General features: G+C 49.0%; 1 protein-coding gene across 2 annotated transcripts in view; it reads left to right on the forward strand.

Moving 5' to 3' along the window:
• Window positions 1-3,294: 3,294 nt before the first annotated feature.
• LOC118388121 (ras-specific guanine nucleotide-releasing factor 2-like) overlaps window positions 3,295-22,601 on the forward strand; it is a 73,635-nt gene continuing 54,328 nt past the window's right edge. For both annotated transcript variants that reach the window (XM_052525851.1, XM_052525852.1), the window contains exon 1: window positions 3,295-4,039. In XM_052525851.1, the coding sequence (XP_052381811.1) occupies window positions 3,761-4,039 (279 nt within the window). In that variant the 5' untranslated portion in view covers window positions 3,295-3,760. The remainder of the gene's footprint in view (window positions 4,040-22,601) is intronic.

The raw sequence follows: 22,601 nt of genomic DNA on the forward strand, positions 1-22,601 counted from the left end.
CTAAGCTGAGACCTGGAAAACTGAGATATCCCTTTCTCTAAAAAAGGTTCTGGGCGTACTGCCAAATTGCAGATACTGATAGTGAGGATTCGTTCAATCAGTCACTTGCATGAACACAGAAATTGGTTTATAGAAAAGCACAAACAGAACACAGAAATTGGTTATTAGAAAAGTACAAATGTAAAAATGTCCATCACAATAGACATGTGTGTGCCTTTCCAAATCATGTCCAATCAATTGAATTTACCACAGGTGGATTCCAATCAAGTTGTAGAAACATCTCAAAGATTACCAATGGAAACAGGAAGCACTTGAGCTCAATTTCAGGTTCCATAGCAAAGGGTCTGAATACTTATGTAAATAAGGTATTTTCAGTTTTTCTGTTGTCACTATATGGTATTGCGTGTAGATTGCTGAGGATTTTTATTTATTTAATCGATTTTAGATCAAGGCTGTAACGTAACAACATTTTGAAAATGTCAAGGCGTCTTAATACTTTCTGAAGGCACAGTATTTGTACATATAAAATAGATGACGAGGAAATAATCTCTCTTTCTCACCATCCCTTTCTCACTGTTGCCGTTAAGGGTTTGTTTATACTCCAAACATCAACAAAACAGATTGTGGTGTGGTATGGTCATTTTAGGGACTAATGGCCTGGGTGGGGGTTATTTTAGGATTGACGGACATACAGTATTGGTAATCCCCCATAATCCTTCAGTGCTCCCTCTGTCCACTGAGGAGAGAGAGGTTGTTAATACCCCTACAGGACCACTATCTATGTCTCTCCCCTTTTCTAAGGGATAGTTCGACATTTACTGGGATGGGGGGGCTGGTCCAAAATAGGGGAGGGCTGTCTAACTTTTTTTTGCTTTGGTGAGGGTAGTGCATTTTGTCCCTGATTAACATTCACCATTTTGCAGGTTTGACAATATAATGTCTTCCATATAGCCACATTTCCTAATTCGCTTGCATGCTCCTCCCCTATCAAGGTGTTTTGGTACTTCCCTTATGCACTGTGCTTTTCCACCAAATTATTCAAAGTAGCCACCTTTTGCCTTGATGACAGCTCTCTTGGCATTCTCTCAACCAGCTTCATGAGGTAGTCACCTGGAATGCATTTCAAATACCAGGTGTGCCTTCTTAAAAGTAAATTTGTGGAATTTCTTTCCTTCTTAATGCGTTTGAGCCAATCATTTGTGTTGTGACATGGTAGGGTTGGTATACAGAAGATAGCCCTCTGCCTGTCTCCAATCTCTCTCAACTCTACAGTCGTAGCCTTGTCCCGCTGGTCCTGACCCCGCTCTCCCTCTGACACTCTCTCCCACTGTCACTTGTCCCCTTTTCCTCTCCCCTTGTCACCATTTCCCTATAGTCCCCCCCCCCCTCGCCCCCTGTCTAGCTGTAGCTAGTCCCCTGTGGTGATGCAACAGAAGCATGTCCTTGCCTCTCCTCTAACCTCAGTGAAATTATTTGCCTCTCTGTCCCCCCTCAACCTCTGTTATAGGATTTTAAGCCGACATGAGACTTTTTTCAAATCTGGCTGCTGTTGTAAGTTGTTTAGCTGGTGGATGGCAGGTCAGCTCAGGGCAATACAGTACAGTAAGATGAGGTGGAACACGTCTGTATAGGAGAGTGCTTGCGTTATTCTCATCTGGGGTTATCGTCTTTGTTCCTCCATGCATGGCCTTCCTTCACTTAGAGTCTGTATAAGAACATTAGTCAGCAGCTTTGAGCTGTTCTTAGTGGCGCTAGAGGCCACCCGAAGAAACACTTGGTGTGTGTGTTTTCGCAGAGGAGCTGCTGAGCGTAGGACGGTTGCGTTGTGAGTGGGCAACGCTGGGGATCTCTGGAACACTTTATCATGTCTTTCCATATTATACACTCGATTCTAGGTGGTTCCTTTTTTCTCGTGAAATGTTTTTTTTGCTTGCTTGAATGAATCCTAAAGAAGCAAAATAGTATGAATTAAGTAAGTATTACGTAATAACATATTTGCAACATGTACATGTAGCAAAATGAATTCAAAGTAAATATTCTACTATACTCTGTTGTACTGTACTGTGTGTGCTCTCCCACCTTTGGTCGCTTCAGCAGTCTGTTTGGAAACGAGTCCAAAAAAAAGTTAACCATCCCTCTCTTTAGCTCCCTCCCTCCATCCCTCCACCCCCCTGCTGGGTATTTACAATATCACATAACTATACTGGCATCTGGTAATGCAAAGGGAGGCATACATCATACACAAACACACACACACACACAGACTAAAGCATAGGAACATCTGTTGTCTTCTCTCAAGCTGGCTGGCAGTTTCAAAACAAACAACTGCATTTTGAAATCACCCGTTGATCTGCATATGCTTTTTTTGTCAAATTCTGATCTGAAATCAGGACTGGGTGAAACTATACCACCCTGCGCCAACAGCCTTCCATCCTTGCCTCTGAAGCTAGGGTTGGTCCTGGTCTGTCCCTGGATGGGAGAACAGATACTGCTGGAAGTGGTGTTGGAGGTCCAGTAGTGGGTACTCTTCCCTCTGGTCTAAGGAGACCCCAATGCAGTGAAGGGGACATTGCCCTGCGTAGGGTGCCGTCTTCCGGATGGGACGTTAAAACGGGGTGTCCTGACTGTGGTCACTAAAGTTTGATCGTTTCTAGTCAGGTATTTCTGAACTCCATCATGACTCAGCATGAAGTCGATACTTAAAAATATATATATATTTGTAGAAATCCACACCTTTTCATTTAACGTTAATCAAATACAACCACTGACCGTTTTCTTGTAGCTGTTGCTCGAAGAGGCAACTCAGTGCAAATGCCCATGTGCCAATTGAATCTCAATGAGGAAACAGTCAGGGGTTGTATTTGATGAACGTTTATTAAAAAGTATGGATTTCAGCAAACAAAGAAAGGCAGGCAACAACACAGGCCAAACATAGATATAAAGTACAAGTTTCAGAATTTACATTTTATAAGTAACGACTTCACAGCGACTCGAAGCAACACGAAGGAGTTGCAGGTTCACTCTAAAAACACTCGTTTTCACTCAACGCCACGGATTTGGTATAGTGGTGTTAAAATATATTCGTCCATATAATTTCCATTCCATTGGTCAGCAACACTGCTGGTCCAGCATAGTAAAACCTACAGTTTCACCTTTTACGGTGAATGAGAGCGAGGGAAGCGCAAACCCTTGTCTAGACTGTACAGAAGACCGTCCGTCGGCCCGCCCCGCCCCGGCAGACAGGCAGACAGACAGACAGTAGCCAGGCTATGCTACAGTGGATTAGACAGAGACAAACAGTAGCTCTAGTCCAGTGGAATACATTACAGCGACCTGTCTCTTTAAATTACTGTCAAAGCCGATTAGCGCTGTTTTCACCGTCTGTTCTCCTCAATCTATTTTGGTTTTACGCTGCTACAGCCTGGACGATAAGTCTTTTGCGATTTTCCACTTGTATAGGCTATATTTTTCTCGCCATTTGGGATGATTTGGATCCCCTTTCTAAAAAGTTTGAGCATGAGATGTGGGATTATTTATTTATTTCTGGCCTCTTCGCGGCGCACAGAGTGGACCGGACTCAAATTCCCCCCCTGCGCGTCTGTGGTGAATTTGGATTAGCGCGCTCTCTCCTCCGCATCTACTTTCTCTCTCCTATCCTGTCCAACTCTCTCCGAAAATATGATAGATATGTCACAGATATGACATCAAAAACAACGACCACTTTTTGAAATCGACTGAAAGAGAAGGGGTCTCACGGAAAATGCAGAAGAGCGTGCGCTATAACGAGGGGCACGCTCTATATCTGTCGCTTGTCGCGCGCAAAGAGGGCACGAAACGCGGCATCCTGAGCAAGAAGACGACGGAGAACAGTCGGTGGAATGACAAGTACTTTGCTCTCTACCAGAATGTGCTCTTTTACTTCGAGAACGACCAGAGCACTCGGCCCTCCGGGATTTACTTGCTGGAGGGGTGCACGTGCGAGAGGGTTCCCGCGCCCAAAGGCGCCACGGTCAGTAAGGACATGGTGGACAAGCAGCAGGTGGGTTAGGTACCCTAGTGACCATGGTAGTGCACCACCTGACATGGTTGTGCTTTGGTTTTGGTCTCTGCTCGCTTTGTTGACACAGGTTTGGCACCCTACCCTCACCCTGGTTTCTTACGTAAAACAGATTAAGGATTTGCAGCACAGACGGGGATTACGCATAGAAAGTGCACTTTAGAGGAGGGATGGAGGGATGACAATTGATTTCCTCCGTAGCATACTGTGTCTGTCCCAGAGAGAACCAGAGGCCTGGGATGTTGAGGGACAGCATGGGCAGTTAGATATTACACAGCTAGGCCTACCTAGAATACATGTAGAATATTTAAAAATGTGGCTTTACACTTTTAGAATGAAGCAGCACATACTACTACCAGTATGCCATATCCTCATGACAGTTGCTGTAGTTAATATATTCTCAAGTACACTCTTAGAAGAAAAAGGTGCTATCTGGAACCTAAAAGGGTTCTTCGGCTGTCCTCATAGGAGAACGCTTTGAAGAACCCTTTTTGGTTTCAGGTAGAACCCTTTTCATTCCAGGTAGAACCCTTTTAAGTTCCCTGTAGAACCTTTTACGCAGAGGGTTCTACATGGAACCCAAAAGAGTTCTACCTGGAACCAAAAAGGGTTCTCCTATGGGGACCGCTAAATAACCCTTTAGGAACCCTTTTTTTCTAAGAGTGTAGTGAATGGAAGCTAAATATGGAAATACAAGTCTAATAGTCCCTATGAAGAGCTCCATTACTGGCTGACATCTTTGTTATTGTGATGAGCTGCATGGAGTCAGTGACTGGGTACAGATGTTTTCTTGTTGACCTATTACATCCTCACAGTTGGAGGGTGGAGACAGCACATTCACTGGCTCTGTGTACACTACAGTAGTCTACTAGCTATGTGTTAGCACATTTATACAAATGTTTCTTCTAACGTATATATATTTTGGCATTCACACAGTAACCTGTAATCTGTCTGTGGGTCTCCACATCTACGTATGTACACTACATGACCAAAAGTATGTGGACACCTGCTCATTCCAAAATCATGGCCATTCATATGGAGTTGGTCCCCCCTTTGCTGCTTTAACAGTCTCCACTCTTCAGGGAAGGCTTTCCACTCGATTTCGGAACATTGCTGTGGGGACTTGGGCACTGATGTTGGGCAATGAGGCCTGGCTCACAGTCGGCATTCCAATTAATCCCAAAGGTGTTTGATGAGGTTGGGGTCAGGGCTCTGTGCAGGCCAGTCATGTTTTTGCAGAATGATTGCGACAAAACATTTCTGTATGGACCTCGCTTTGTGCACAGGGGCATTGTCATGCCGAAAAAGGGAAAGGGCCTTCTCCAAACTGTTTCCACAAAGTTGGAAGCACAGAATCGTCCTCCACCAAACTTTACAGTTAGCACTATGCATTCTGGCAGGCAGCTTTCTCTCTAATCCCAGATTCGTCCATCGGACTGCCAGATGGTGAAGCGTGATTCATCACTCCAGAGAACACGTTTCCACTGCTCCAGAGCCCAATGGCGGCGAGCTTTACACCACTCCAGCCGACGCTTGGCATTTCTCTCTTTAGGTACTTACCTGTGTCTGTATCTCTCCAATGTGTGCTGCTACTGTCACCTTGGCACAGTATTCAACCCCTGCCGTTGAAATGAACCTGCATTCATGTACTGTACTATATATAGGCCTACTGTACTAGACTGAAAAACAATCACTTCATCAACATCAATTTACATGCTCTAGATCAGGGGTGTCAACATAATTCACCTTCGAATATAATTTCCAGTTTTGTGCTTTTTTGGGGTTAAAACCCCAATGAGATCAGAAGTGTCAGAAGGGCGGCTCATTGTTGGAAATAGGACGACAACAAAAATCACCAACACACCACCACAATCATCCTCTAATGAGACAGAGATCAGCTCATAGCCTGGAGGCAGCAGGAAGAGGGATTTTCATTGTCACATCAGATCAGGTCATGTTATCTTAGAGGTTGGTGTTGTGTGTTGGTGTTGGGGACAAGTTAGATCACATTTTGACCACATTAGATTTCCTCCACACCCATGTCTGACGTGTGTGTGTGTGTGTGTGTCTGTCTGACACCCCTGCAAACCAACAGGGCCCTAACAGCAATAGCAGCTACAGACACATGGCTCCATTGAACATTGAACATACCAAATCAGTCCATACAAGTGTGAATGTTGTCTTGCAGTGAGAAATGGCAACTGCAGTATCTAACTCTCCCCCCTCAGACTCTGTTCCTCCTGTGATTGTGTTGTTATAGATGAGGTCACTGACCCTCCCGTGTGCCATGTACTCAGTTTAGCTCTGGTGTGTGCGGTTGAAGTGTGTGTGTGTATGTGAATGTCTGTGTGACGTGTGCATGTGGTTGACCGTGTGTGTGTGTGAGGTCACTGTTTCCACCATGTGCTAGGGAACATGCTCCCTAAACAGGTTTGGTACAGCTGTGCAACAAACACGTGGAACAGTCCTAGAACAGTATTATACCATTAGATTTGGCGACTGTAGTTACACTGTATTTAGACACATATTACAATGATGTTACGGAGGTCGTAATGTCTATGTATTGTGAACTTAATTGATGTCTATCTGGTGCTTCAGATTAACATATTCATGGGACATCCATGAAAAACAATGCAGATCAAGGCCACTTAGTGGACTACCGAACACACAGCTCCAAAGGCACGAAACACACACACGCCTTCACAAAAACACACACGCAGGCACACGCGCAATCCACAAAGACGTCGAAGCATTTAAACCAGACTAAAACATCAGAGAGCTTCAAAGTGGCAATGTCTGATTGAGAGGCAGAGAAGTGTTCTACTGATGTCCTCTCAGATCGCACACACACACACACACACACACACACACACACACACACACACACACACACACACACACACACACACACACACACACACACACACACACACACACACAGACACAGACACACAGAGAGAGAGAGGGTGTTACAGTTTGAAATAGAGCAGCAGCTTTATCCTCACAGAACATGATATCGTGCCTTAGAGCCGCAGCCTCATGTCCTTAAAGTTGCTGCTGTCATCGTTTTTTAAAACTTCAACTAAATCAACTACTGTAGCGACTGTAAGCGTCTAGGGGGTTTGGGCTGTGTCTTTTGTTAATGTCTCGTGTGCGTGTGTGTGTGTGTGTGTGTGTGTGTGTGTGTGTGTGTGTGTGTGTGTGTGTGTGTGTGTGTGTGTGTGTGTGTGTGTGTGTGTGTGTGTGTGTGTGTGTGTGTGTGTGTGTGTGTGTGTGTGTGTGTGTGTATATGTGTGGTCCTGCTCTGGTGAGGTAGTGGAGGATAGCGTGTGTCTGTAGCCAAGCTGCAGGCTCTGAGGGTGTAGACTGTGCAGAGAGGGGAGATAGTCACGGAAACTTCCGTGTGAAGGCCCAGTCTCTGGTGAAAAGGACAGACTGTAAACTTGCAAACAGCAGCAGTTTGGGAAGCAGTGTTTCCTCTAATTATTTTAGGAGGGGGCGTGCAAAGGACCCTAAAGCAACATTGAGAGCTGCAGATGCAAATGAGGCCAAATGAAGCCTTAATTGTTTTATATGGAGGAAGGGGGAAAGGATGGAATGAAGAGAGGAAGGGGGGAGGATAGGGAATGCAGACTGCCTGTAAGTGTGTAAGTGTTTTCTGTCTGTCTGTCTGTCTGTCTGTCTGTCTGTCTGTCTGTCTGTCTGTCTGTCTGTCTGTCTGTCTGTCTGTCTGTCTGTCTGTCTTTATCTCTCTTTCCCATCTCTCTCTTTATGTAAGTCCTTAGATAATCTACCTCTCTGTGGTCTCACATAGGAAAGTTCTGTATGCTAATGACGCGGCCTACTATAGGCTACTTCAATGCCAGCCAGCCGGCTGATTGATGGGTTACCATGGTTACCAGGGTTGATAGTTGAAGTGGCACAGTTTGAGAACACATACCACACACACACACACAGAGAGAAGTAGCACTTCAAGAAATGTTATACAAGGTGGTCTACAAGTTCTGGCAGAGAAAGAGAATTAGAAAGACTGAGGGATAGAATGAGAGATGATAAGGGAGTAAAAGGATGGAGATGAGTAGAGATAAATATTGTAGATGAGGAGAAAGAGGGAGAGGAAGAGATGATGAGTTTGTAAATGAGAGCTGGGATGTGATTGACAGTATTACGTATGATGTGTGATGAGAAAAAGGGAGGGAATGAGGGGAGGGTTGTAAAGGTTGTGTGTGTGGCCCTCTGCTGTGATGGTGTCTACTCTTAGTACACACGGTTCACTACACCCTGAAAACTGACTGTGACAATTCGAGAGCAGAGTTTCTGTTAACCTGCCATTGCCAGCTTTTGGCCAATAGAAAAAAAGATAAACCAATAAATAAAACTGTTGCCGGCCAAAATGATCAGGACAAAACAAATCCCATTGCAAAATAATGCTTTTTATTCAATGATGGAAATACCATTCCATGTAAAAACATTTGACAAGTCACACTTATCGGTCTACAGGTTCATTTGCATCATTTTGTGCAATTAATCTTGTGCGTATTTTCATTGGAGTAAAACGTGACCATTCATGATGGAAAATTCAAAATGCCATCACGTGTTTAAAACAGTTTTAGTGCAGAATTAAAAAAAATAGCTACTATTTTTATTTCTCAACTGGTAATTGAAGCTCGGCTCCCATTCACCATTCAAGTGCAGGGAACAGGCTAAATGCACTCACCCACCACTTTACAATGTGAGCGGGAGGCCGTATGCATTTTGAAAACATACTTGTTTGAAACCTAAATGTTTTATTTTATATTATGAGGCATGTCTTACCTTGCTTCAAAGTAGCCTACAGGCAAAATCCAAAACATGGGAACGTCGAGGAAGTTATTTAGTAAAGACTTAATCGGCTGAGCGTGAGTTTAAAGTTTGGGGAAGCTTAAAATGTATCCTACCATTTCTACCGTTCTGTGTCCCAGTGATGATTTTCATGTGTGCATTTTCGTGAAACAGTTTCAGTTCAGGAATAAAGTTTCTCAAAATCATTGCCACATGGTCAATCATAAAATTTGAATGAAAATTCAAAACAAACAAAAAATTGAAAGTTAAAAGTCAACTAATGTGAGATCACCAACCTCTACCATATGACACATTGATACACCGAGATCCATTGGCGGCTAAAGACATAAGCGCATGGAACTGATGGCCTATAAACCAATGCAGCAGTAGGCCTAAAACGTTCATTGGTTGCTCTTTCACACCGAGGATTGTTGATCATCGAGGGGGAGTTTGTTGGAATGAGTTTTCAAATAGCTTACTGTGAGGAACTATAGTTTTAATGCACTGTTCTGTGAAGGGAGTAGTACACAGTGTTGTAAGAGTTCTTCAGTTTCCAGGCACTTTCTCGCATGGAATAGCCTTCATTTCGCAGAACAAGGTTAGACTGACAAGTTTCAGAAGAAAGTTATTTGTTTCTGGCCATTTTGAGCCTGTAATCGAACCCACAAATGCTGATGCTCCAGATATTCAACTAGTCTAAAGAAGGACAGATTTATTGCTTATTTAATCAGAACAACAGTTTTCAGCTGTGCTAACATAATTGCAAAAGGGTTTTCTAATGATCTATTAGCCTTTTAAAATGATTAACTTGGATTAGCTAACACAACTTGCCATTGGAACACAGGAGCGATGCTTGCTGATAATGGGCCTCTGAACGCCTATGTAGATATTCAATTAAAAATCTGCCGTTTCCAGCTACAATAGTCATTTACAACAATGTCAACACTGTATTTCTGATCAATTTGATGTTATTTTAAAGGACAATTATTTTTAAGCTTTTCTCTCAAGAACAAGGGCATTTCTAAGTGACCCCAAACTTTTGAACAGTAGTATATACAGTTTAAGTTTACATACACCTTAGCCAAATACATTTAAACTTAGTTTTTCACAATTCCTGACATTTAATCTTAGTAAAAATTCCCTGTTTTAGGTCAGTTAGGATCACCACTTTATATTAAGAACGTGAAATGTCAGAATAATAGTAGAGAGAATGATTTATTTCAGCTTTTATTTCTTTCATCACATTCCCAGTGGGTCAATGGTTTACATATGCTCAATTAGAATTAGCTTTTAAATTGTTTAAACTGGGTCAAACAATTCAGGTAGCCTTCCACCAGCTTCCCACAATAAGTTTGGTGAATTTTGGCCCATTCCTCCTGACAGAGCTGGTGTAACTGGCAGGGTTGTAAAGGCCTCCTTGCTCGCACATGCTTTTTCAGTTCTGCCCTCACATTTTCTATAGGATTGAGATCAGGGCTTTGTGATGGCCACTCCAATACCTTGACTTTGTTGTCCTTAAGCCATTTTGCCACAACTTTGGAAGTATGGTTGGGGTCATTGTCCATTTGGAAGCCCCATTTGCGACCAAGCTTTAACTTCCTGACTGATGTCTTGAGATGTTGCGTCAATATATCCACATAATTTTTACTTCCTCATGTGCCATCTATTTTGTGAAGTGCACCAGTCCCTCCTGCAGCAAATCACCCACACAACATGATGCTGCCATCCCTGTGCTTCACGGTTAGGATGGTGTGCGTCGGCTTGCTCGCCTTCCCCTTTTTCCTCCAAACATAACAAAGGTCATTATGGCCAAACAGATAGCCTACTATTTTGTTTCATCAGACCAGAGGACATTTCTCCAAAAAGTATGATCTTTGTGCATTTGCAAACTGTAGTCTGGCTTTTTTATGGTGGTTTTGGAGCAGTGGCTTCTTACTTGCTGAGCGGACTTTTAGGTTATGTCGATAAATGACTCGTTTTACTGTGGTTATAGATACTTTTGCACCCGTTTCCTCCAGCATCTTCACAATGTTCTTTAATGTTGTTCTGGGATTGAATTGCAATTTTCGCACCAAAGTGCGTTTAGAACTCATCTCCTTCCTGAACTGTATGGCGGATGCGTGGTCCCATGGTGTTTATACTTGCGTACTATTGTTTGTACAGATGAACGTGGTACCTTCAGGCATTTGGAAATTGCTCCAAGGATGAACCAGACTTGGGGAGGTCTACAATTTCTTTGAGGTCTTGGCTGATTTCTTTTGATTTTGCCATGATATCAAGCAACGAGTTTGAAGGTAGGCCTTGAACTCCATCCACAGGTACACCTCCAATTGACACAAATTATGTCAATTAGCCTATCAGAAGCTTCTAAAGCCATGACATAATTTTCTGGAATTTTCCACACTGTTTAAAGGCACAGTCAACTTAGTGTATGTAAACTTCTGACCCACTGAAATTGTGATACCGTGAATTATAAGTGAAATAATATTAATTAAATAATTTGTCTGTAAACACATGTTGGAAAGATTTCTTGTGTCATGCACCAAGCAGATGTCCTAACCGACTTGCCAAAACTATAGTTTGTTAACAAGACATTTGTGGAGTCGTTGAAAAACAAGTTTTAATGACTCCAACCTAAGTATGTAAACTCCCGACTTCAACTGTATATACACACACACATTGATTATTGAAGAATATCATTTTAAAATGCCTCATGAGTTTAGTTCAAGTGTCACACCCAAAACCCCAAGTAAGCGTGTTTTTCTCCAATGTTTGTAAACATTGTGAATGTAAACACACTGTATAACCTCAAAACATGGTTAAAACAATCATTTTGATATCGTGGCTGGTCAGTCCTTGCATCCATAGAGCTGAGCAGTTAGGTTTCTCCAGGCCCATCCCTCAACTTTTTACCAAAACAGAGGCAGGGTGGCCATTTTGTTATTGTTTCATCTGTGGATTTGTCTTTTAAACAGCTGTATTATCAAGATATCAAAGAGTCACCCACTAAAAAGGTTAACAATAGGCCTATAGCAAATGCATCATAAGGCATTCATTTTTCACATGTAAACAGCACTTTTCAGTAGTGCTCAAAGCAAGCCATACCATGAGCGTAGCATAAACTTTTTCAACTAGAATCAATGAGTCCAATCAGTCCTCCATGGCAAAGTCATAAACAGAGTAGAGCTGGCTAATAAGTCCTTTGTTTTGGGGTTATGCTCAAGCAAAACAATTTGGCTAACCTATACTTCCATAATTCAAAGTCCTATTCTTGAAGATCTAGGGGTGTACGATTTGTTGGAATTAGGTTGCTAGATCAAATCCCTGAGCTGACAAGGTAAAAAAAATATTCCGTTCTGCCCCTGAACGAGGCAGTTTTTGTTCTCCGAATTTGTTCTTAACTGACTTACCTAGTTAAAAAAGGTTGGGGGGGGGGGAATAAATAAATGGCAGACAGGGGTCAATAATCCAGAGAGGGTGTAAAGCACCGGAACAGCAGGCTGGGTCAGGTCAGGCAGAGGTCAATAATCCAGAGAGGTGTAAAGCACCGGAACAGCAGGCTGGGTCAGGTCAGGCAGAGGTCGGTAATCCAGAGAGGTGTAAAGCACCGGAACAGCAGGCTTGGTCAGGTCAGGCAGAGGTCAATAATCCAGAGAGGGTGTAAAGCACCGGAACAGCAGGCTGGGTCAGGTCAGGCAGGGGTCAATAATCCAGAGAGGGTGTAAAGCACCGGAACAGCAGGCTGGGTCAGGTCAGGCAGAGGTCAATAATCCAGAGAGGGTGTAAAGCACCGGAACAGCAGGCTGGGTCAGGTCAGGCAGGGGTCAATAAACCAGAGAGGGTGGAACAGCAGGCTGGGTTAGGTCAGGCAGGGGTCAATAATCCAGAGAGGGTGGAACAGCAGGCTGGGTCATGTCAGGCAGGGGTCAATAATCCAGAGAGGGTGGAACAGCACCGGAACAGCAGGCTGGGTCAGGTCAGGCAGGGGTCAATAATCCAGAGAGGGTGGAACAGCAGGCTGGGTCAGGTCAGGCAGAGGTCAATAATCCAGAGAGGGTGGAACAGCAGGCTGGGTCAGGTCAGGCAGAGGTCAATAATCCAGATAGGGTGGAGCAGCAGGCTGGGTCAGGTCAGGCAGAGGTCAATAATCCAGAGAGGGTGGAACAGCAGGCTGGGTCAGGTCAGGCAGGGGTCAATAATCCAGAGAGGGTGGAACAGCACCGGAACAGCAGGCTGGGTCAGGTCAGGCAGGGGTCAATAATCCAGAGAGGGTGGAACAGCAGGCTGGGTTAGGTCAGGCAGAGGTCAATAATCCAGAGAGGGTGGAACAGCAGGCTGGGTCAGGTCAGGCAGGGGTCAATAATCCAGAGAGGGTGTAAAGCACCGGAACAGCAGGCTGGGTCAGGTCAGGCAGGGGTCAATAATCCAGAGAGGTGTAAAGCACCGGAACAGCAGGTTGGGTCAGGTCAGGCAGGGGTCAATAATCCAGAGAGGTGTAAAGCACCGGAACAGCAGGCTGGGTCAGGTCAGGCAGGGGTCAATAATCCAGAGAGGGTGTAAAGCACCGGAACAGCAGGCTGGGTCAGGTCAGGCAGAGGTCAATAATCCAGAGAGGGTGGAACAGCAGGCTGGGTCAGGTCAGGCAGAGGCCAATAATCCAGAGAGGGTGGAACAGCAGGCTGGGTCAGGTCAGGCAGTGGTCAATAATCCAGAGAGGGGGTAAAGCACCGGAACAGCAGGTTGGGTCAGGTCAGGCAGGGGTCAATAATCCAGAGAGGGTGTAAAGCACCGGAACAGCAGGCTGGGTCAGGTCAGGCAGAGGTCAATAATCCAGAGAGGGTGGAACAGAAGGCTGGGTCAGGTCAGGCAGGGGTCAATAATCCAGAGAGGGTGTAAAGCACCGGAACAGCAGGTTGGGTCAGGTCAGGCAGGGGTCAATAATCCAGAGAGGTGTAAAGCACCGGAACAGCAGGCTGGGTCAGGTCAGGCAGAGGTCAATAATCCAGAGAGGGTGGAACAGCAGGCTGGGTCAGGTCAGGCAGGGGTCAATAATCCAGAGAGGGTGTAAAGCACCGGAACAGCAGGTTGGGTCAGGTCAGGCAGGGGTCAATAATCCAGAGAGGTGTAAAGCACCGGAACAGCAGGCTGGGTCAGGTCAGGCAGGGGTCAATAATCCAGAGAGGTGTAAAGCACCGGAACAGCAGGTTGGGTCAGGTCAGGCAGGGGTCAATAATCCAGAGAGGTGTAAAGCACTGGAACAGCAGGCTGGGTCAGGTCAGGCAGAGGTCAATAATCCAGAGAGGGTGGAACAGCAGGCTGGGTCAGGTCAGGCAGGGGTCAATAATCTAGAGAGGGTGGAACAGTAGGCTGGGTCAGGTCAGGCAGGGGTCAATGATCCAGAGAGGGTGGAACAGCACCGGAACAGCAGGCTGGGTTAAGTCAGGCAGGGGTCAATAATCCAGAGAGGGTGGAACAGCAGATTGGGTCAGGTCAGGCAGGGGTCAATAATCCAGAGAGGTGTAAAGCACCGGAACAGCAGGCTGGGTCAGGTCAGGCAGAGGTCAATAATCCAGAGAGGGTGGAACAGCAGGCTGGGTCAGGTCAGGCAGGGGTCAATAATCTAGAGAGGGTGGAACAGCAGGCTGGGTCAGGTCAGGCGGGGGTCAATAATCCAGAGAGGGTGGAACAGCAGGCTGGGTTAGGTCAGGCAGAGGTCAATAATCCAGAGAGGGTGGAACAGCAGGCTGGGTCAGGTCAGGCAGAGGTCAATAATCCAGAGAGGAGGTAAAGCACCGGAACAGCAGGCTGTGTCAGGTCAGGCAGGGGACAATAATCCAGAGAGGGGGTAAAGCACCGGAACAGCAGGCTGGGTCAGGTCAGGCAGGGGTCAATAATCCAGAGAGGTGTAAAGCACCGGAACAGCAGGTTGGGTCAGGTCAGGCAGGGGTCAATAATCCAGAGAGGTGTAAAGCACCGGAACAGCAGGCTGGGTCAGGTCAGGCAGAGGTCAATAATCCAGAGAGGGTGGAAAGCAGGCTGGGTCAGGTCAGGCAGGGGTCAATAATCCAGAGAGGGTGTAAAGCACCGGAACAGCAGGCTGGGTCAGGTCAGGCTGGGGTCAATAATCCAGAGAGGTGTAAAGCACCGGAACAACAGGTTGGGTCAGGTCAGGCAGAGGTCAATAATCCAGAGAGGGTGGAACAGCAGGCTGGGTCAGGTCAGGCAGGGGTCAATAATCCAGAGAGGGTGGAACAGCACCGGAACAGCAGGCTGGGTCAGGTCAGGCAGGGGTCAATAATCCAGAGAGGGTGGAACAGCAGGCTGGGTTAGGTCAGGCAGAGGTCAATAATTCAGAGAGGGTGGAACAGCAGGATGGGTCAGGTCAGGCAGGGGTCAATAATCCAGAGAGGGTGGAACAGCAGGCTGGGTCAGGTCAGGCAGGGGTCAATAATCCAGAGAGGGTGGAACAGCAGGCTGGGTCAGGTCAGGCAGGGGTCAATAATCCAGAGAGGGTGGAACAGCACCGGAACAGCAGGTTGGGTCAGGTCAGGCAGGGGTCAATAATCCAGAGAGGTGTAAAGCACCGGAACAGCAGGCTGGGTCAGGTCAGGCAGAGGTCAATAATCCAGAGAGGGTGGAACAGCAGGCTGGGTCAGGTCAGGCAGGGGTCAATAATCCAGAGAGGGGGTAAAGCACCGGAACGGCAGGCTGGGTCAGGTCAGGCAGGGGTCAATAATCCAGAGAGGTGTAAAGCACCGGAACAGCAGGCTGGGTCAGGTCAGGCAGGGGTCAATAATCCAGAGAGGTGTAAAGCACCGGAACAGCAGGCTGAGTCAGGTCAGGCAGAGGTCAATAATCCAGAGAGGGTGGAACAGCAGGCTGGGTCAGGTCAGGCAGGGGTCAATAATCCAGAGAGGGTGTAAAGCACCAGAACAGCAGGCTGGGTCAGGTCAGGCAGCTGTCAATAATCCAGAGAGGGTGGAACAGCAGGCTGGGTCAGGTCAGGCAGGGGTCAATAATCCAGAGAGGGTGGAACAGCAGGCTGGGTCAGGTCAGGCAGGGGTCAATAATCCAGAGAGGGTGGGACAGCAGGCTGGGTCAGGTCAGGCAGAGGTCAATAATCCAGAGAGGGTGGAACAGCAGGCTGGGTCAGGTCAGGCAGTCAGGTCAATAACAGCAGGGTCAGGTCAGGTAAGGTCAATAACCGGAACAGCAGGCTGTGTCAGGTCAGGCAGGGGTCAATAATCCAGAGAGGGGGGTAAAGCACCGGAACAGCAGGCTGGGTCAGGTCAGGCAGGGGTCAATAATCCAGAGAGGGTAAAGCACCGGAACAGCAGGTTGGGTCAGGTCAGGCAGGGGTCAATAATCCAGAGAGGTGTAAAGCACCGGAACAGCAGGCTGGGTCAGGTCAGGCAGAGGTCAATAATCCAGAGAGGGTGGGAAGGCTGGGTCAGGTCAGGCAGGGGTCAATAATCCAGAGAGGGTGTAAAGCACCGGAACAGCAGGCTGGGTCAGGTCAGGCTGGGGTCAATAATCCAGAGAGGTGTAAAGCACTGGAACAACAGGTGGGTCAGGTCAGGCAGGGGTCAATAATCCAGAGAGGGTGGAACAGCAGGCTGGGTCAGGTCAGGCAGTGGTCAATAATCCAGAGAGGGTGGAACAGCAGGCTGGGTCAGGTCAGGCAGGGGTCAATAATCCAGAGAGGGTGGAACAGCAGGCTGGGTCAGGTCAGGCAGGGGTCAATAATCCAGAGAGGGTGGAACAGCAGGCTGGGTCAGGTCAGGCAGGGGTCAATAATCCAGAGAGGGTGGAACAGCAGGCTGGGTCAGGTCAGGCAGGGGTCAATAATCCAGAGAGGTGTGGAACAGCAGGCTGGGTCAGGTCAGGCAGGGGTCAATAATCCAGAGAGGTGTAAAGCACCGGAACAGCAGGCTGGGTCAGGTCAGGCAGAGGTCAATAATCCAGAGAGGGTGGAACAGCAGGCTGGGTCAGGTCAGGCAGGGGTCAATAATCCAGAGAGGGTGGAACAGCAGGCTGGGTCAGGTCAGGCAGGGGTCAATAATCCAGAGAGGGTGGAACAGCAGGCTGGGTCAGGTCAGGCAGAGGTCAATAATCCAGAGAGGGTGGAACAGCAGGCTGGGTCAGGTCAGGCAGGGGTCAATAATCCAGAGAGGGGTAAAGCACCGGAACAGCAGGCTGGGTCAGGTCAGGCAGGGGTCAATAATCCAGAGAGGGGTAAAGCACCGGAACAGCAGGCTGGGTCAGGTCAGGCAGGGGTCAATAATCCAGAGAGGTGTAAAGCACCGGAACAGCAGGCTGGGTCAGGTCAGGCAGGGGTCAATAAGGGTGGAAAGCCAGAGAGGGGTCCAGAGAGGGTAAAGCACCGGAACAGCAGGCTGGGTCAGGTCAGGCAGGGTCAATAATCCAGAGAGGTGTAAAGGTCAATAACCGGAACGGAACAGCAGGCTGGGTCAGGTCAGGCAGGGGTCAATAATCCAGAGAGGGTGGAACAGCAGGCTGGGTCAGGTCAGGCAGGGGTCAATAATCCAGAGAGGGTGGAACAGCACCGGAACAGCAGGCTGGGTCAGGTCAGGAACAGCAGGCTGGGTCAGGTCAGCAGGCTGGGTCAGGGGTCAATAATCCAGAGAGGTGTGGAACAGCAGGCTGGGTCAGGTCAGGCAGAGGTCAATAATCCAGAGAGGGTGGAACAGCAGGCTGGGTCAGGTCAGGCAGGGGTCAATAATCCAGAGAGGGTGGAACAGCACCGGAACAGCAGGCTGGGTCAGGTCAGGCAGGGGTCAATAATCCAGAGAGGGTGGAACAGCAGGCTGGGTTAGGTCAGGCAGAGGTCAATAATCCAGAGAGGTTGGAACAGCAGGCTGGGTCAGGTCAGGCAGGGGTCAATAATCCAGAGAGGGTGGAACAGCAGGCTGGGTCAGGTCAGGCAGGGGTCAATAATCCAGAGAGGGTGGAACAGCAGGCTGGGTCAGGTCAGGCAGGGGTCAATAATCCAGAGAGGGTGGAACAGCACCGGAACAGCAGGTTGGGTCAGGTCAGGCAGGGGTCAATAATCCAGAGAGGTGTAAAGCACCGGAACAGCAGGCTGGGTCAGGTCAGGCAGAGGTCAATAATCCAGAGAGGGTGGAACAGCAGGCTGGGTCAGGTCAGGCAGGGGTCAATAATCCAGAGAGGGGGTAAAGCACCGGAACGGCAGGCTGGGTCAGGTCAGGCAGGGGTCAATAATCCAGAGAGGTGTAAAGCACCGGAACAGCAGGTTGGGTCAGGTCAGGCAGGGGTCAATAATCCAGAGAGGTGTAAAGCACCGGAACAGCAGGCTGAGTCAGGTCAGGCAGAGGTCAATAATCCAGAGAGGGTGGAACAGCAGGCTGGGTCAGGTCAGGCAGGGGTCAATAATCCAGAGAGGGTGTAAAGCACCAGAACAGCAGGCTGGGTCAGGTCAGGCAGCTGTCAATAATCCAGAGAGGGTGGAACAGCAGGCTGGGTCAGGTCAGGCAGGGGTCAATAATCCAGAGAGGGTGGAACAGCAGGCTGGGTCAGGTCAGGCAGGGGTCAATAATCCAGAGAGGGTGGATAGCAGGCTGGGTTAGGTCAGGCAGAGGTCAATAATCCAGAGAGGGTGGAACAGCAGGCTGGGTCAGGTCAGGCAGAGGTCAATAATCCAGAGAGGAGGTAAAGCACCGGAACAGCAGGCTGTGTCAGGTCAGGCAGGGGTCAATAATCCAGAGAGGGGGTAAAGCACCGGAACAGCAGGCTGGGTCAGGTCAGGCAGGGGTCAATAATCCAGAGAGGTGTAAAGCACCGGAACAGCAGGTTGGGTCAGGTCAGGCAGGGGTCAATAATCCAGAGAGGTGTAAAAGCACCGGAACAGCAGGCTGGGTCAGGTCAGGCAGAGGTCAATAATCCAGAGAGGGTGGAAAAAAGGCTGGGTCAGGTCAGGCAGGGGTCAATAATCCAGAGAGGGTGTAAAGCACCGGAACAGCAGGCTGGGTCAGGTCAGGCTGGGGTCAATAATCCAGAGAGGTGTAAAGCACTGGAACAACAGGTTGGGTCAGGTCATGCAGTGGTCAATAATCCAGAGAGGGTGGAACAGCAGGCTGGGTCAGGTCAGGCAAGGGTCAATAATCCAGAGAGGGTGGAACAGCACCGGAACAGCAGGCTGGGTCAGGTCAGGCAGGGGTCAATAATCCAGAGAGGGTGGAACAGCAGGCTGGGTTAGGTCAGGCAGAGGTCAATAATCCAGAGAGGGTGGAACAGCAGGCTGGGTCAGGTCAGGCAGAGGTCAATAATCCAGAGAGGGTGGAACAGCAGGCTGGGTCAGGTCAGGCAGGGGTCAATAATCCAGAGAGGGTGGAACAGCAGGCTGGGTCAGGTCAGGCAGGGGTCAATAATCCAGAGAGGGTGGAACAGCACCGGAACAGCAGTTTGGGTCAGGTCAGGCAGGGGTCAATAATCCAGAGAGGTGTAAAGCACCGGAACAGCAGGCTGGGTCAGGTCAGGCAGAGGTCAATAATCCAGAGAGGGTGGAACAGCAGGCTGGGTCATGTCAGGCAGGGGTCAATGATCCAGAGAGGGTGGAACAGCACCGGAACAGCAGGCTGGGTCAGGTCAGGCAGAGGTCAATAATCCAGAGAGGGTGGAACAGCAGGCTGGGTCAGGTCAGGCAGGGGTCAATAATCCAGAGAGGGTGGAACAGCAGGCTGGGTTAGGTCAGGCAGAGGTCAATAATCCAGAGAGGGTGGAACAGCAGGCTGGGTCAGGTCAGGCAGAGGTCAATAATCCAGAGAGGGGGTAAAGCACCGGAACAGCAAGATGGGTCAGGTCAGGCAGGGGTCAATAATCCAGAGAGGTGTAAAGCACTGGAACAGCAGGTTTGGTCAGGTCAGGCAGGGGTCAATAATCCAGAGAGGTGTAAAGCACCGGAACAGCAGGCTGAGTCAGGTCAGGCAGAGGTCAATAATCCAGAGAGGGTGGAACAGCAGGCTGGGTCAGGTCAGGCAGGGGTCAATGATCCAGAGAGGGTGTAAAGCACCAGAACAGCAGGCTGGGTCAGGTCAGGCAGAGGTCAATAATCCAGAGAGGGTGGAACAGCAGGCTGGGTCAGGTCAGGCAGGGGTCAATAATCCAGAGAGGGTGGAACAGCAGGCTGGGTTAGGTCAGGCAGAGGTCAATAATCCAGAGAGGGTGGAACAGCAGGCTGGGTTAGGTCAGGCAGAGGTCAATAATCCAGAGAGGGTGGAACAGCAGGCTGGGTCAGGTCAGGCAGGGGTCAATAATCCAGAGAGGTGTAAAGCACCGGAACAGCAGGTTGGGTCAGGTCAGGCAGGGGTCAATAATCCAGAGAGGGTGTAAAGCACCGGAACAGCAGGCTGGGTCAGGTCAGGCAGGGGTCAATAATCCAGAGAGGTGTAAAGCACCGGAACAACAGGTTGGGTCAGGTCAGGCAGGGGTCAATAATCCAGAGAGGGTGTAAAGCACCGGAACAGCAGGCTGGGTCAGGTCAGGCAGGGGTCAATAATCCAGAGAGGTGTAAAGCACCGGAACAACAGGTTGGGTCAGGTCAGGCAGGGGTCAATAATCCAGAGAGGGTGTAAAGCACCGGAACAGCAGGCTGGTTCAGGTCAGGCAGAGGTCAGTAATCCAGAGAGGGTGGAACAGCAGGCTGGGTCAGGTCAGGCAGAGGTCAATAATCCAGATAGGGTGGAACAGCAGGCTGGTTCAGGTCAGGCAGAGGTCAATAATCCAGAGAGGTTGGAACAGCACCGGAACAGCAGGCTGGTTCAGGTCAGGCAGAGGTCAATAATCCAGAGAGGGTGGAACAGCAGGCTGGGTCAGGTCAGGCAGAGGTCAATAATCCAGATAGGGTGGAACAGCAGGCTGGTTCAGGTCAGGCAGAGGTCAATAATCCAGATAGGGTGGAACAGCAGGCTGGTTCAGGTCAGGCAGAGGTCAATAATCCAGAGAGGTGTAAAGCACCGGAACAGCAGGTTGGGTCAGGTCAGGCAGGGGTCAATAATCCAGAGAGGTGTAAAGCACCGGAACAGCAGGCTGGGTCAGGTCAGGCAGAGGTCAATAATCCAGAGAGGGTGGAACAGCAGGCTGGGTCATGTCAGGCAGGGGTCAATAATCCAGAGAGGGTGGAACAGCAGGCTGGGTCAGGTCAGGCAGTGGTCAATAATCCAGAGAGGTGTAAAGCACCGGAACAGCAGGTTGGGTCAGGTCAGGCAGGGGTCAATAATCCAGAGAGGTGTAAAGCACCGGAACAGCAGGCTGGGTCAGGTCAGGCAGAGGTCAATAATCCAGAGAGGGTGGAACAGCAGGCTGGGTCAGGTCAGGCAGGGGTCAATAATCCAGAGAGGGTGTAAAGCACCGGAACAGCAGGCTGGGTCAGGTCAGGCAGGGGTCAATAATCCAGAGAGGTGTAAAGCACCGGAACAGCAGGCTGGGTCAGGTCAGGCAGAGGTCAATAATCCAGAGAGGTGTAAAGCACCGGAACAGCAGGCTGGGTCAGGTCAGGCAGAGGTCAATAATCCAGAGAGGGTGGAACAGCAGGCTGGGTCAGGTCAGGCAGGGGTCAATAATCCAGAGAGGGTGTAAAGCACCGGAACAGCAGGCTGGGTCAAGTCAGGCAGGGGTCAATAATCCAGAGAGGGTGTAAAGCACCGGAACAGCAGGCTGGGTCAGGTCAGGCAGGGGTCAATAATCCAGAGAGGTGTAAAGCACCTGGAACAACAGGTTGGTTCAGGTCAGGCAGGGGTCAATAATCCAGAGAGGGTGTAAAGCACCGGAACAGCAGGCCGGGTCAGGTCAGGCAGAGGTCAATAATCCAGAGAGGGTGGAACAGCAGGCTGGGTCAGGTCAGGCAGGGGTCAATAATCCAGAAAGGGTGTAAAGCACCGGAACAGCAGGCTGGGTCAGGTCAGGCAGAGGTCAATAATCCAGAGAGGGTGGAACAGCAGGCTGGGTCAGGTCAGGCAGGGGTCAATAATCCAGAGAGGGTGTAAAGCACCGGAACAGCAGGCTGGGTCAGGTCAGGCAGGGGTCAATAATCCAGAGAGGTTGTAAAGCACCGGAACAGCAGGCTGGGTCAGGTCAGGCAGGGGTCAATAATCCAGAGAGGGTGGAACAGCAGGCTGGGTCAGGTCAGGCAGGGGTCAATAATCCAGAGAGGGTGTAAAGCACCGGAACAGCAGGCTGGGTCAGGTCAGGCAGGGGTCAATAATCCAGAGAGGTGTAAAGCACCTGGAACAACAGGTTGGTTCAGGTCAGGCAGGGGTCAATAATCCAGAGAGGGTGTAAAGCACCGGAACACCAGGCCGGGTCAGGTCAGGCAGAGGTCAATAATCCAGAGAGGGTGGAACAGCAGGCTGGGTCAGGTCAGGCAGGGGTCAATAATCCAGAAAGGGTGTAAAGCACCGGAACAGCAGGCTGGGTCAGGTCAGGCAGAGGTCAATAATCCAGAGAGGGTGGAACAGCAGGCTGGGTCAGGTCAGGCAGGGGTCAATAATCCAGAGAGGGTGTAAAGCACCGGAACAGCAGGCTGGGTCAGGTCAGGCAGGGGTCAATAATCCAGAGAGGTTGTAAAGCACCGGAACAGCAGGCTGGGTCAGGTCAGGCAGGGGTCAATAATCCAGAGAGGTGTAAAGCACCGGAACAACAGGTTGGGTCAGGTCAGGCAGGGGTCAATAATCCAGAGAGGTGTAAA

Source organism: Oncorhynchus keta, chromosome 9 (assembly GCF_023373465.1).
Source record: "Oncorhynchus keta strain PuntledgeMale-10-30-2019 chromosome 9, Oket_V2, whole genome shotgun sequence".
NCBI classification, from domain to species: Eukaryota; Metazoa; Chordata; class Actinopteri; order Salmoniformes; family Salmonidae; genus Oncorhynchus; species Oncorhynchus keta.